General features: G+C 37.6%; 1 protein-coding gene across 1 annotated transcript in view; it reads right to left on the reverse strand.

The window, feature by feature from the left end:
• Positions 1–4,797: 4,797 nt before the first annotated feature.
• The window catches only part of LOC127617884 (tyrosine-protein phosphatase non-receptor type 13-like), a 46,054-nt gene continuing 37,090 nt past the window's right edge, over positions 4,798–13,761 (reverse strand). Inside the window, exons 43-46 of the mRNA XM_052090023.1 lie at positions 9,478–9,812; positions 8,027–8,242; positions 7,648–7,710; positions 4,798–7,500 (exon numbers count right to left, since the gene is read on the reverse strand). Of these exons, the coding sequence (XP_051945983.1) occupies positions 7,426–7,500; positions 7,648–7,710; positions 8,027–8,242; positions 9,478–9,812 (689 nt within the window). The 3' untranslated portion in view covers positions 4,798–7,425. The remainder of the gene's footprint in view (positions 7,501–7,647; positions 7,711–8,026; positions 8,243–9,477; positions 9,813–13,761) is intronic.

Consider the following 13,761-nt stretch of genomic DNA (forward strand, 5'->3'; position numbering starts at 1 on the left):
AGTATCTACCACTATTATCACCTGGGTGCAAAATGCATCTGACACTAATAAGATGCTTTTGGTTGCTATTTACACTTAGTACCAATAGTATTTATTGCCGTTTGCAAGTAGTGCAAATAGCCTCTGCCTAAAATGAAAAACTAACTTAGGCATCCTTTCCCCCTGACAAAATATTTGCATTATGCCCATGCAAAGGTTTACAAACCAACCACAAATTGAAGGCACTATCTTTATGGAAAATAAAGAACTCTGGCAGTCTTGCACTAAGTATCACATTTTCAAAAGGGGGCACTTCTGGCTAAACTCAGAATATAAATAAAATTTACAACCTCCAGATAATTACAACCAAACCTACAAGCCTGGCTTTTCTTGACTTTCTTAGTGTCTGTTCCTTTGTTGTGATTTTGGTGAAGCCCACCAGTGTTTTTCAGTACTTAAAATGAATAGTTCCTCTGTGTGTGTCACCACGCAGTCACCAAAGAGACTCCAGGGGAGTGTACCCACACAAAGCACAAAGTAGAAAACAAACACACAAGTACAAGCATCAGCTGCACAGCATCAGCCTACACGGTCAGATCCCCAGCCCGCTCCCATTCATCAACCAGCCTTTCAAAGTCACAAGCTTGTTGCAAACTTAATCCACAGACCTTTAGATTCTCTGATAGTTCTCTGGACTTTCCACAGGACAGGAGATAAATTGTCAGCGCACATAAAGTTCAATCAGATTTACTTTCCAAATTTAACTCGAAGACCTACTGTATGCTCTCTTTGCCTCTGGCACTTAGGCCTAAATACTTTCAAATGTGCTGTTCCAGGTGCAATCCCCTCTCTTGTCATGAATGAATGGTTTAGTTGCAATAATTTTTTTTTAACTAACTTTGTGTCCTAACCACTCGTGATAGGACATTCTGTTTGTCATTTCGTTGCAAATTCTATTCGTAAGTGAGAATCCTTATGCATCCTACTCTGAAAGGTAGAGCACTTGAAGTGAGTACTCTGAAGGAAAAATGGCTCTCTCACCCTATAAGAAAACATACATTATGTCACTACTACTTTAATTTGAATAAAAATGTTACCTTGGCACTTTGTAAAAAAACAAACATGAACCTGCTCCATCAGACACTTTGATCCAGAAAGTACAGTAAGGCAAAATAAAAAAAAAGAATAGTCTTAGTCAACATGTGATTATATAGTGATGATAACAATCATTACAATGTAATTTGAGAGTTGAGAGTTTCTAGAAGCAAATATCACATGTACCCTTAGCTAATGGCTTTGTGGATGGGGCCTTCATGATTTTGTTCCTCAATTTTGTTTGAAACAACCCTTCGAGTAGCATCTACTTCACACAGTGCCCTTCAAAGATGCAAAGAAAATGCAGTTTTTGTGGCATCATGCTGGTTAGACCACATCAGAATCTCGTTCATTCGATTGGCTGTTATTGTAAAGCTTCAGTGTTGACAGACAAATTACCTGATGCTGGAAACTTAGCGTGTCGCGCCTGCTTAGGACACTGTGTAAAATCTTTACCTCATTCTGCAGTGCTCAAGAAGCCTGGTCATATTTTACAGCACACATTGGAAGAGGGCCCTTCCTGCTATTAATCATATACATGACTACATGGGGGATACAGCACAGGTGAAACCCTATTACTTACTGACTGGCCTTAGTCATCACCTGCCCTGTTCACTTCACAGCACATACACTTCTCTGCTATATCCATCATTCACTCACTTCTACTCTTCACCCTTAAGTCTTTATATATGTGTGTGTGTACGAAGTCCATAAGTGAAGCTCCAGCTGTATGTATCTAGGCATCTCCTGTATCGCCTCTCTCTGCATACAAGTCGTCTCTGGTTTCTCTCAAAGAGCCATTGGTTTTCCATTACTGATCCTTTGCTCTCCATAATTCACTGCAGCTTCACTGTGTTTACAAAAACATGTCACAATGCCACCCCAGACATCTCTGTCATCAATATCTCACATTTATGTTGTTACAAACCAGGAATTTTTATTTTGAGTGAAACATCTAATTGCAAACAACGCAAACCACTGTGTAAGGACATTGAGTTTGATATAAAGTACTTACACAAATGTAGTAAAACAGACACTGAGAGCTGATTTGTTGATAAAATATATATTTTAATTTATAAATGTAACTACCTGAATTATTTACGAACAGTAGTAACTAAATTCAGCAAAAAATAAAAGTCCTCTCACTTTCAACTGATATTATTTTCAGCAAACTTAACATGTGTAAATATTTGTATGAACATAAAAAGATTCAACAACTAAGATATAAACTGAACAAGTTTCACAGACATGTGACTAACAGAAATGGAATAATAAGTTCCTGAATGGGGGGGGGGGTGGCCCTAACCCTCATCCTCCAATCCAACAGGTCCCAGACGTGCTCAATGGGATTGAGATCTGGGCTCTTCGCTGGCCAAGGCAGCACACTGACATTCCTGTATTGCAAGAAATCATGCAGAGAATGAGCAGTATTACGAGGTGGCATTGTCATGCTGGAAGGTCATGTCAGGATGAGCCTGCAGGAAGGGTACCACATTAGGGAGGAGGATGTCTTCCCTGTAACGCACAGAGGTGAGATTGCCTGCAGTGACAACAAGCTCAGTCCGTTAATGCTGTGACACACTGCCCCAGCACCTTCACCTCCAAATCGATCCCGCTCCAGAGTACAAGCCTTGGTGTAATGCTCATTCCTTCGATGATAAACACAAGTACGATCATCATCGCTGGTGAGACAAAACCGCGACTTGTCAGTGAAGAGCACTTTTTGCCAGTCCTGTCTGGTCCAGCAAAGGTGGGTTTGTGCCCATAGGCGACGTTGTTGCTGGTGATGTCTGGTAAGGACCTGCCTACAAGCCCTCAGTTCAGCCTATTGTGGACAGTCTGAGCACTGATGGAGGGCAGTGTAACTCGGGCAGTTGTTGTTGCCATCCTGTACCTGTCCCGCAGGTGTGATATTCGGATGTACAGATCCTGTGCAGGTGTTGTTACACGTGGTCTGACACTGTGAGGATGTTTTTCAGAGTCTGTAGAAATGTCTCTTTTGTGTCCTAAGTTTTTATTAGTGGGATCTTAATTGCCTACCGTCTGTAAGCTGGTAGTGTCTTAACGACCGTTCCACATGTGCATGTTCATTTATTGTTTATGGTTCTTTGAACAAGCATGGAAAACACTGTTTAACCCTTTACAATAAAGATCTGTACAGTTATTTGGATTTTTACTAAATTATCTTTAAAATACAGTGTTATTACACTGTATTTTACAGAAAATACAGAAAAAGGGATGTTTCTGTTTTTGCTGAGTTTATTTCAGTGTACCGTAATTATTTTCTTTGTGGAACAGCTTCAGGAGGACATTAGATAATTAGAGGCACATTAAATGTGTTCTAATTTTACGTTTGAAAAAGAAAAAAGTAATGTCTTCCCTTTGCTGTGAACCCAAGAGTTGGTGGATTTACAAGGAGCCTGTGAGAACATTTCTACACCCTCCGCACCCTTATAAATCACCGGCTTTCTCCAAATGCATGCTTCCAAATTACTTTACCATGACAATACACCTAATCCAGTGCTTTGCACAGAAATAAAAATTCACTGTCTTCTTGAACTGTTCATGCTTAGTAACAATACCAGCTGCACTGAAAGTGTTATAAACTGAAAGAAGAGCTCGCTGAGGGCATGGGTTAGATCTTATATTAATTCCTAAAATATGTTCAAATTTCCGCACATGCGGTTTCAGTTGCATGATCAATGACTGTAGTATGGAGGACATCAACCACATCCTTCAACAGCTCCCATCTGCAAATGCTCTAAACAAGGTATGCATAACTTCACTGAAGGAATTGCTTTATTTCAGCGGGTCACAGTTGTCAATAAATTGAGTTTTTGGCTGTTTTAGCTATTGTTTGGCCACATTGTACCTAAAAAAAATCTGCATTATTCGCACATAAACAGTAATTATCTATAAAATATGATGATGGGATTGCTTACAACTACAAAATAACACCACCACAGTTGATGTCAAGAATTCCATTCCACCAACACATTATGTTTACTATGAAGCAACAGTGGCATTGTTGGTCTTTACTAATTGGAAACACTTGGAAAACATGTTGAAGAAAACAGAAGCAATAATGAAATCCAGATGGGTCCGATATGTTGCAAAACAACCCTGAAATCACATGCACTTAATTTCCAACACATAGCTCTTCAACAAATAGTGATTGTCAAATTAATATTACTAGGGAACATCCCTCCTAGTGTGAAATGACCACTTATTTAGCACTAGATAACTACTGCAAAGGCAGTCATAGGTTATAATACCAACAATGCCTAGAACAGCCAAACTTGCTGATCATGTTTTCTCCCAAAAGTTTGGCTTTAAAGGCTTTCTTTCTCTTGTACAAGTTCAAATGGCTTTTGTATGCTGTCACAAGAGCCCATGAGGGAGCCAGTATTTACTCTGCAGTAAAAACAGAATGGGAACACTCTACACCATGTGCCAAAGCTTTGGCTGTAAAGTCACTATTTTTTTCTTCAACTGAAATTTATCATCCACAGAGTGGCCACAATGACAACTGGAAACCTCAGAATGTGAAAGACAAAGTGCAGGAAGACAAGCTACTGAGCTGTGCTGAAATATGAAGTATGCTCGAGTCTGCTTCCAGGATCTGTGCGTTAGTTATTCATTATTGAAGTGGCTATGAATATGAATATTTAAGATCTGAAAGGATGATCTAATATTTATTTGTAAAAATTAGTACAGTAATAGAGTAATACATGTCTGATACATCGAATATCATAACCATAGCTTATACTAGAGCTTTCAATCAACATATAAGGTTAATATTTTATAGTGTACTACAGTGATAGGATCAACTTTTCACAAAGCCTGCTGAAAAGTAATACAAATAAATCAAATGTGATCAAACTAAATGGGAGGATTAACCTCCTTAAAAGCTCTGATGTGCTCTACAATACACAGTTTAAGACATTATTGTGCAGCAAATTATTGTGCTGTATGTTTGCACTAAACTCAGATTTGTTACAAAACAGTACTAAAATATCACAGAATATTGGTCCATTGCCTTTGTCAATCCATTCACACATTTGTTGCTTAATATATTGCAACTGATGATTTAAGATGATTTACAGTAAGCATTTCTTTCTCCATTACATGTGCAAGCAGATACTTCCTCTGCTGTCCAATGTCCACATACTGGTTTCCATAGAATTACGCCTGCTGGCAGACGTTTAGAGGCTACACATACAGATAAGAAGGCTGTGGTATGTAATCTCTCAGCATCAGTTCTATTTCTTTGGATTATCTCTTTCTGCTCTGACCTTATGACCCTATTGACATCTGGTAATAAGATGTGTTTTTGGTGATCCGATCACATGTGGTCAGATACAGGTCTAAACGGGGTCTAAAACATTTTATGATCGGACCACAAAAACCACATAGTCACTATTTTTCGAGTGAAAAACGCATATGACCGCATCGCATTCGAATTGTAAACGCTAATCGTCCTCTATGCATCCCGGCAGCAGCAAGGCGTTTCCCCTCACCTGTCAGTCAACTGCTTCACTAAAACAACAGTTCCGGTTACGAATGGTTTAAAGGTGTAAAAAACATCCAACAGGAAAATTTTTAAAAAAAAGAAGTGGGTGGCTGTGTCTCGTTTAGAAGGCTGCGTCTTCCGGAGGTCGCATTTGTCGGCCGCATACTTCATCGAGACTGTCTCATTTCAGAAAAGCAAGTAGGACACTTCGAATGCGACCTTCTTTTACGGGAATTCGGAGGTTGCATGAGGTGTATCCTTCGTGTGCACACACAACCCACAATTCTTTGCTTCGACGGAAATGTAAAAATTAAAAAAAAAAAAAATAATAATAAAAAATTATGTCAGTTTGCCTGTAATTATGATGTTCAATGCAAGGAATGTTAATTCCCAATTTGAAGTACCTCAGTAGATATTAAAATAAAGTATTAGAACAAAAGTACACCTGTACAATCTATTTTATTTTCTCTCTACATAATTATAATTCTTCTAAATTATACCTCATACATTCCTTCCAAGGGGACTTTGTTCCCTTCTCACGCAAAGCGCTCGCGCTCCTTAAAGAGTGGCGTACTGTCATAGCAACCATGTTACGTTCCATTTCATTTTGTCTTACGAAGGCCGTCTCGTTTAAAATAGGAGTTGTTTAAAGGAAGACACTCGGTATACTGCAGCCTTTAAAGGACGCGTCCTATCTAGCACGCAGCCTTCGAAACACAGCCGGTGTATACAAGCATGAAACTTCCCTTCTACAGAATGTCTGATATCAACACGCAAGGATTTACGAGAGGCACGAACATCTGCAGCTCAGGTTAATACAGGTAATCCACTAAAATAACAGACAATTCTGCTTGAAATGTTGCTTTTGTGCTTAGGTTAAATTTCAGCTGCACCTTGTGAAATAGAGTGCAGTTTTGTTCTGCACTTTCTTTGTCTTTGGCCTCCCCTCCAAATCTGATCACAAGTGGTCAAGTGATGCATCTAAACGACCAGGTGTAAACAGCAACTGTGTCTCACCTGACCACATTTGGTCGGATCATGACACACATCTTAACTCCAGGTGTAAATGGGGTCTATGTGAAATAATAGGTAAAACAGCTTGCTTTAATCAGAGAGTCCTTATAACGAAACATAAGCAGTGAGCTGGCTCACATAGAGAAATTAAAAGGCACTTTGCTAAAATATATTTTAAAATGTCTGTCTAGTGGCTTATCTCACAGCTACTTAAATTAGACACAATGCAATACTGTTGAGTTGAAACAATGCAATACTGTAAGAAAACGTCACATATTTCAGTTTGGGTAATGAAAGCTTGGGTCTTCAAAGCACAAATATAGTTTTTTATGCACTTGATTTGAATTACTGTATACAATATACATTCTTCAAAATGTGAAAAATCAATGAAATACTGCAAACATTTGTGGAATTAATTAAAAGCAGCTTAACTTAATGACTAATTTGTAGGCTACACACATTTTTGTCTTTAAGAAAAAACAAAACAAAGCAAAAAAAAAAAATACCACATATTCAAGGCAAAGTGACTAAGAGTCCGGAAAGGCTATGTTATCAGTGTTTTAAGCCAAAGAAATTGTAGAAAAATATAAATCAGATCACACAAGGACATTGCACAGTTAATGAAAATTTGTAACATATTTTCTATGACGTATTCAATGCTCAATTAGTGGAACAAGTGGTCGTCCTATATCTGACACACACATGATCAACATCAGAAAAAGTTCAAACATCATTTCTATCACTCAAAAACACATACATTGTTGCCTTACTCAGGAAACAATTGCAAGTCTTTAAGGATTCATTTGTGAAGTTGTTTTGGGTTGCTAGTGGTTACAATGAAGTAGTGAGATGCTCTGCAACACTTCCAGCCAGACTTTGTAACAGAAGAGGTACTGTTCCTGACATCAGAGAGAAGAATGGCATTGTCAAAACCTCTCAAGATCATTTATTCATCTATACATTCAGAGGAAGGGTAACGCACAAAATAGTTGCACAGGACAAGCTTTCTTTACAGCCCCATTTCTTGAATGTCCATATTTACTCACCTTGGTCTGAATCATGCCATGACGCTGAAGTCTCATCTCCTTTACTATGTCACTTACGTTAATCTGTAAGAGCAATCAGAAGTACAAACACTTGCCCGATCAAAATGAATGTTCAGTTTTATGTTGAAGTGGATCTATAAATAACTATAAATGAAAAGGAAGACTGGTAAAATATTTCAGAGTAGTGGTAGACCGATATGGGTTATTCAACCGCCAATGGTGATACCAATAAGTAGAGAGTAAGGTGGCCAATATATTGCTAGCTAATAGCAATTGAGATATTCATATGCAATTATCAAATTAAAATTGTATCAACATGCAATAACTCTTTTGAGCCTTTAATGTATGTGCTCATGTTAAACCTGCATGAAATACTCACACTCAGGTCTTTCTCAATGAGACTTAGAATGACGTCAGTGCAGATAAGGACCCCAGCTCGGCCAATGCCTGCACTGCAGTGGACCGTGATTGGCCCTTTACAGTGTACAGCCCTCATGTAGCGAATAAATCGCACCAGCTGCTCAGAGGAGTGGGGTGTGCCGTGGTCAGGCCATGTGGTGAACTTCAGATGCTTCACAAAGTGAACGTCTCCACTCTGGAAAAGTACGAACAGTTCAATGATGATGTGATTGGTGGGCTATACAATTTGGGAAGATATTGATTTTAGAAAACATTGTGATTCCACTTAAATGCACAGCCTCGCACACTGCAAAAATCTCTTTCACAATTAGTATTTTTGCATAGTTTTACTGGAAAACAATCTAAACATCCTTAAAGGGATAGTTCACCAAAAAATACAAATTCTCCCATCATTTACTCACCCTCATGCCATCCCAGAAGTGCATGACTTTCTTCCTTCAGGAGAATACAAACAAAGATTTTTTGAAAAATAGCTCAGTAGATCCATACAATGCAAGTCAATAGTGATCAGACCTTTGCAGCTCCAAATATCACATAAAGGAAACCTAAATGTAATACATATGACTCCAGTGTTTAAATCCATATCATCAGAAGTGATATAATAGGTGTGGGTGAGAAAGAGAACAATATTTAAGTAAATGTTTCCCCCTAAATCTCCACTTTAACTTCAGAAATTATAGTGTAACTAAACATGCACCACATGTGACTTTCAGATATAAAAGTGAAAATGGAGATTTAGAGTAAAAAAAAAAAAAAAAGGATCTAAATCTTGATCTGTTTCTCATCCTCACCAATCATATCACTTGTGAAGATATGGATTTAACCACTGGAGTTTTATGGATTACTTCTGTTTCCTTTGTGATTTTTGAGCTACAAAGGTCTGATCACAATTGACTTGCATTGTATGGACCAAATGAGCTGAGATATTCTTCTAAAAATCTTTGTTTGCATTCTGCTAAATAAAGAAAGTCATGCACATGTTTGAGAATTCTCATTTTTGGGTGAAATATCCCTTTAAATATAAGATACATTTACTTGAGAAGCAAAATTGTGTTTGATAATCTATCTTAAATTAAGTTTGTTTTTGTAAACCCCTATCATATGAAGTTTATAAGATTTCTAACAAAGATTATATATAATTATTTGCAAATAGGGTTAGAAAAATAAACTTAATTCAAGATATAAAATCTGAAATACTGTCTTATTATCTTAAGTTATTTTGAATCTTAAGTAAAATGATCTTGTTTTAAATATTTTTACTAAAAAACAAAACAAAAACACTAATTAGGAAAATAATGTTTTGCAATGCAGGGATTTTCAAGTGGTAGCTTTTACGCTGAGTGTCTAAGATCAGTAAAAATTAAAATAAAATGACACATAATTTCCTTCCTACAGGAACACACTTCTAACCTCTTTTTCCACCATTTTGATGACCTTAATGTGGAAATAGCCGAGCATCTGGTAGTTATCCAGGATGAGCTGGTACCGGCTCGTTTCTTTGGGAACATTGAGCTTCTCAGGCCAGTACTTGTGGCATTTGACCCGGCAACGTTCCACCTCCTGTGTCATCATGGCTATAACATCGGACTTGTTCTCCCATACCATCTGCCAGAAGTTATCCTGCGTGCCAGGTAATGGGCCTTGAGAGGAGATGTAGAAGAACTCCTCTGTTCCCACATTCATACGAATATAGCTGGCATTGATGTAGTCCTCTTTCTCTCCAACAGGAACACGTGTTTTATCATCTTAATGTTTAAAAAGAAGAGAGAAACAGGGACCATAGCTTGTGATCAATAAATCATAATATGCAGAATCATACTTTTAATTGAGCATATCTTCTGAAATTATAGATGTATTTGCCTCCTATTGTGTGCCTTTAGGTAAATATTTTAGTACATTTGAGATTTAACAAGTATGTACAGTCGCCCACAAAAAGTGGACACTTTTAAGACACACTTAAAAATGTCTTAATGTCAGTGGATTAGTTTAAAAATGATCAAACCAAGAGGTATCTGCAAAGGAAGGATATTCTCAAACCTAACTTCAATTCTTTTATTGTTGTCATTGGTCTTAATGAAATATTTATTGGATGTACTGTATGACGTCAGTTCCCCTCAAGTTAACACAGGTGTTTTAGTACAGGAAACACAGATGTAGTTCATCTCTTTAACTATAGACATATTCCAAAAACATTTGACAATCTTCAAGTGTCTTCATTTTGAACATGCTTATATACATGCTTTGCTTATATCCATTGCTTTATTATTATTATTATTATTATTATCATTATAATTATTATTTAGTCAAATTAAAACATTTGTTTTTGCCATCATTCTTTAAAATAAATGCCACTTGGTTTGACAGTCTGTTATCTAACGCAAAAAACTATCATACATTTCAAAGTTTGGCTTAAGTGCCCAAACACCTTTTGGGGCCTCTGCATTTATTTAGCAATATTGCAAGAAACAACAGTTAAACTCTCTGTGACTGCTCCATTCCCTTAGGGCAACTTAAACATTGAGCTCTCGAAATATCCTGAAGGTATGCAATTAGATTCTTTCAGATTCAAGGAAAATCTATGCATGAGCAAACAAACATAGTTCTCATGCACTTACTATCAAATATATTTTCCCAAAACACAAACAAAGTTTTATTTAAAACCCAGGTAGAAAATTAACAGGAATGCAGAGGCCCCATATAATGCTGTTGTTGGCTTCAAAAGCCAACAGTGTTATAAATCTAGCAAGTATGCAATGCTGTTGGCTTCCCCATAGAAAAGAAGGAACAAATTGTCCCAAGGTACAACAAATAACTCCAAATAAATGAAACAAGCTTGTCTCAAGGTCATGCAGGCTAGCATTCCTGAGGAGTGAACACAGGGGAGCAGGGTGAGAAGATTGTTCTAGAACAGAGGTTCCGACGGGTGCGTTGTGACCCAAATATGGATTGCAGGTTTGTTCTAATAGGGTTGCGGACAGCAGAGAAAAGCAATGCTACACAATAATCAAATTCAACTAACCATTTCATTTTGCATAGTTAGATGTCAAAATAAGAATAATACAAGCTAGAATCACTACTGGGCCGAAGAGTAGTTCACTAGCTACACAGTAATAAGTAACTTGTTTGCGTCTTGTAGTAACAACTAAAATACAGTTGGAATCAATTAATACTAAGTCCTGTAATTAATAATGGCAATGCGGCACAATGTTGGTTTTAATATCAAGTTCAAATGGAATGCAACGCAATTGTACATTGCCATGCAGAGAGTGTGAGAGAACTTGAGATTATTAAATATGTAGCTAGCGCCTAGCTATATATTAGCAACTGGCTTGCTACCCAGAAACCCATTTTTGTAATGTAATTCAATACTGTGAAAATACCATATGCCTTGATGAAAGCCACAGCAATTATCGAGACGTGAAAATGTGATACTGTCACATTCTTACTAAGGAGGTAGCCAAATTAGGCAAATGCCAATGTGGACAGGTTGCATTGCATGCCCTCATCCTGAAAAGCATGAAAGGGATAGTTTGACCAAAAGTGGAAATTCTCTCATAATTTAGTCACCCTCATGCATTCAGATTTGTATGATATTTTTTTCTTCTGCAAAACACAAATGAAGATTTTTAGAAGAATATCTCAGCTCTGTAGGTAATCACAAAAGTGAATGGTGACCAGATCTCAGAAGGTTCAAAAAGCACATGAAGGTAGCATAAAAGTAATATAACCACTCCAGTGGTTCAGTCCATATCTTCAGTGTGGGTCAGAAACAGAATAATATTTAAGTTATTTTTTTACTATAAATCTCCACCTTTGACCAGCCCCAACCAGTAGCAGGCTGAATGTGAAAAAGAAAGTCATTTCCACAACAGGATTTACAGTAAAACATGTAAACCTAAATATTGATCTGTTTCTCACCAATACTCTTAACATATTGCTTCTGAAGACATGGATTTAACTACTGGAGACCTTCTATATTCTGTTCACAATTCACTTGCATTGTATGGACCAACAGCGATGAAATGTTCTTCTAAAAATCTAAAAATGTTTCATATTCATATTCTGCAGAATAAAGAAAGTCAAACACATCTGGGATGGCATGAGGTTGACTGTATGATAAGAGAGTTTTCATTTTGGGGTGAAATATCCCTCGACCAAAAATGCAGTTTTACTAGAACATGGTTTGTGGACACTGTTAGAAGAACACTGTTTTTATTTTGTGTTTGGTGAATTATTGACTGCCAAAAGCATGAAACCTTCAAAAGAGACATTTCTGATATTGTGGGGCCTATGCAGTTCTTAGTAATATTAATACATTTCAATGTTTGATTTAAAGGGTATTTATGTTTACTTAATAAGTTAATGTAATCAAATTACATTTGTGTAAATAATTAGTGTATCACATTACATTTTAAATGACTGAAATCAGATTACAGTTGCTGACTTTTAATTAAGTTAATTACTTTTACGTACATTAATTGGGTTACACATATTTCTAAAATAATATTTAGAATAATGTATTTAAAACATTCATATTTGTTCATATGTTGGCATTTCTATGACAGTGTGTGCTCCCTAGCGAGTCACTGTAAGGAAAATTAGTGGTGCTGATTGTGACTTGTGTGCGACAATGAACAAGGAGGAAATCTAGACCTTTTCTTTTTATTCCGATGAGAAAAAAATAGTTTCTGTGGAAACTTAAAAGTGATGTAATTAGTAATGTGATTTCTTTTCAATTAAGTAATAAGTACAGTAATCTGATCACAATTTTTAAGAAGAGTAATTTGTCATTTGTAGTGGATTCCTTTTTTTAGTAATTTACCCAACACCAGTCTCCAACTTATGTCTAATGTAAAATCTGACTTCTGAAGCCACACTAGTAAAAAACAACTGCTCTAGAATACTTCCAGGATAGCCATGTAGATTGATATAACTGTGTATATTCAGAGTACCGAAGAGATTGTTGTTGTGTTGTCTCATGAGGGCAGACTTGAAGGTGTCCCTCTAACAATATTTTACTCTTAGTGTACTGATGGCCCTGGGTTTGCCTCTAACCCTCTACAAAGGGGGCTGCTTGCAAAAAAATGTTCAACAGCTCAGAAGAGCTTGGGGTCTGAAAAATTAAACTAAGATGGAAGGATGGACGGGGGGGGGGCACATATGAGGGGAAGTGTATGTCGCTGGGAGTAGGTAAATTCGTGCAGAGCAGCTCCCACAATGGGTGGCATCAGGCTTCCTGGAGAAGGTTGCGGCCTTTGAACTGCCTCCAGCAATAACAGTGGTTAAGTCCCAGGGGCCTCACACTTTTCAATCCTGGGCTCTTTATTCGGGGAACAGAAGCCCAGTGAGCTGCCGTGATAATAAACACTCCAGGCCAGGCGAGGGCCAGTCTGCCTCCCGCCAGCACATGAAGCGCCGTATTGTGCCTCTTGTACCTCTTGTGAACAGAGACCCCCTCTCTTCAATATAAATACAGCCCACTCTCCACATACACTCCACCAGCCCAAAAATCACACTCTACATTCTGACCCCTCACTCGAATGGATGTTTCCTATTAACAGTGAAAGCAGATCTGTAAGTCACACGTCTCCTGTTTGACTTTAGGTTTGCAGCTTACTGTGTTATGCTTTAAACAGAGGGGGCAAATAAATGACACCACCCCCACACACACACACTTAACAGCAGCAAAAGCTG

This window comes from Xyrauchen texanus, chromosome 24, assembly GCF_025860055.1.
Source record: "Xyrauchen texanus isolate HMW12.3.18 chromosome 24, RBS_HiC_50CHRs, whole genome shotgun sequence".
NCBI lineage: Eukaryota > Metazoa > Chordata > Actinopteri > Cypriniformes > Catostomidae > Xyrauchen > Xyrauchen texanus.